The 1,526-nt window shown below is 59.2% G+C and overlaps 1 protein-coding gene across 1 annotated transcript in view; it reads left to right on the forward strand.

Annotated features, from left to right (window-relative positions):
* Positions 1-1,523, forward strand: part of LOC105524064 (proline dehydrogenase 1, mitochondrial-like) — a 6,796-nt gene extending 5,273 nt beyond the window's left edge. The window contains 3 exon segments of the mRNA XM_011959183.1: positions 12-108; positions 1,111-1,250; positions 1,326-1,523. Coding sequence (XP_011814573.1) covers positions 12-108; positions 1,111-1,250; positions 1,326-1,513 — 425 coding nt within the window. The 3' untranslated portion in view covers positions 1,514-1,523.
* The last annotated feature ends 3 nt before the right edge of the window (positions 1,524-1,526 follow it).

The raw sequence follows: 1,526 nt of genomic DNA on the forward strand, positions 1-1,526 counted from the left end.
GCCTGCTTTAGACTGGGTGGTCCCGACACTGGAGTCCAGCCCAGGGATGGAGGGAAAGGGCCTCTGGCTGATGGGAGCCACGGCTGGGGCGGGTGGTGAACAGGGGAGGTGAGGCCCTCGGGGAGGGAGTGGGAAGCACAGCACAGGCCTCGCCAGTCACCCAGGTGATGTGTGAGGAGCGGGCAGAACTCGGCCCAGGGTGGGGGCCCCAGTGCTGTGCAGACCAGCTAAGTCAGGATACCTGGATATAGGAAGCTGGAGATGAAACGTGAGAACTGTCACTGCATGGATATTTCAAACCCTGAGAATCTTTGTAAGACCCTGTCAGGGGTGGTGTGAAGACAGGACAGAGTTGAGGGCCCTACCCCAGTATCTGAGCAGTGCTAATAGATATATAATACAAGCCACATCTATAAAATTTTTTAGTAGCTACATTAAAAAAGATAAAATGAATTTCAAGAATACATTTTAATGAACCCAAAATATACAAAATACTACTTCAAATCGTATTCCAGCTGCTTTTAGAAAAGCAACGCGCCATTGAGTATTATGTTTCTACAAAGTCTCCTAAATCCCGTGTGTATGTGACATGTGCAGCACATCTCGGTTCAGAGCAGCCGCCTTCCGAGGACTCGGGGGCTGGTGGCAGCTGTGTGGGACAGAGCAGCTGTGGGGATGGGGCAGAGAAGCAGCCCACAGAGGGCGAGGGCAGGGCCGGAGACCAGTCATACCGCAGAACCCTGGAGGGGCTTGAGGAAGGGATGGCAGGAGAGCCGAGGAGCTTCCCTGCCCTGTGGGGCAGGCTACTGGGTGGGTCAGGGCCCCAGGAAGGGCTGCACCTCCAAGAAGGGAGGTAGAGGAGAGGTGGCAGAGGGGAGGGTGGGGAAAGCAGGAGGAGGACCTTGTTGGCTAAGGGCCGACGCCTCCCCAGGGAGAAGAATAGGGCGGCCCAGCAGAGTCCGACTGGGAAGAGGCCTCACTGGGGCAGGGCCGGGCAGAGCCCATACCCCAGCCCCACCTTGCAGGGGATGAAGTCTGGGGAGTGTAGATGAGGGATCTGGGGTAGTAGGGCTGGCTCAGAGCTGGGACAGGAGCCCTGTACCCCTGCAGCGGGGACAGTGTCCTGGAGCTGGCCCTCAGCTCCTGGCTTTACCTGCACAGGACGGAGGAGCTGTGCCTGCATCCCACTGACCACCAGGTGTACTTTGGACAGCTGCTAGGCATGTGTGACCAGATCAGCTTCCCACTGGGTGAGTGGGGCCCTCCCTGGTGTGATGGGGTGCGGTGCTGGGTCTGGACCTCATGGTGTATCTGCCCCCATGCAGGCCATGCCGGCTACCCCGTGTACAAGTACGTGCCCTACGGCCCCGTGATGGAGGTGCTGCCCTACTTGTCCCGCCGCGCCCTGGAGAACAGCAGCCTCATGAAGGGCGCCCGTCGGGAGTGGCAGCTGCTGTGGCTGGAGCTCTTGCGGCGGCTCCGAACTGGCAGCCTCTTCCGTCGCCCTGCCTAGCACCTGCCAGCCC

The sequence above is a fragment of the Colobus angolensis genome, unplaced genomic scaffold (assembly GCF_000951035.1).
Source record: "Colobus angolensis palliatus isolate OR3802 unplaced genomic scaffold, Cang.pa_1.0 Scaffold484, whole genome shotgun sequence".
NCBI lineage: Eukaryota > Metazoa > Chordata > Mammalia > Primates > Cercopithecidae > Colobus > Colobus angolensis.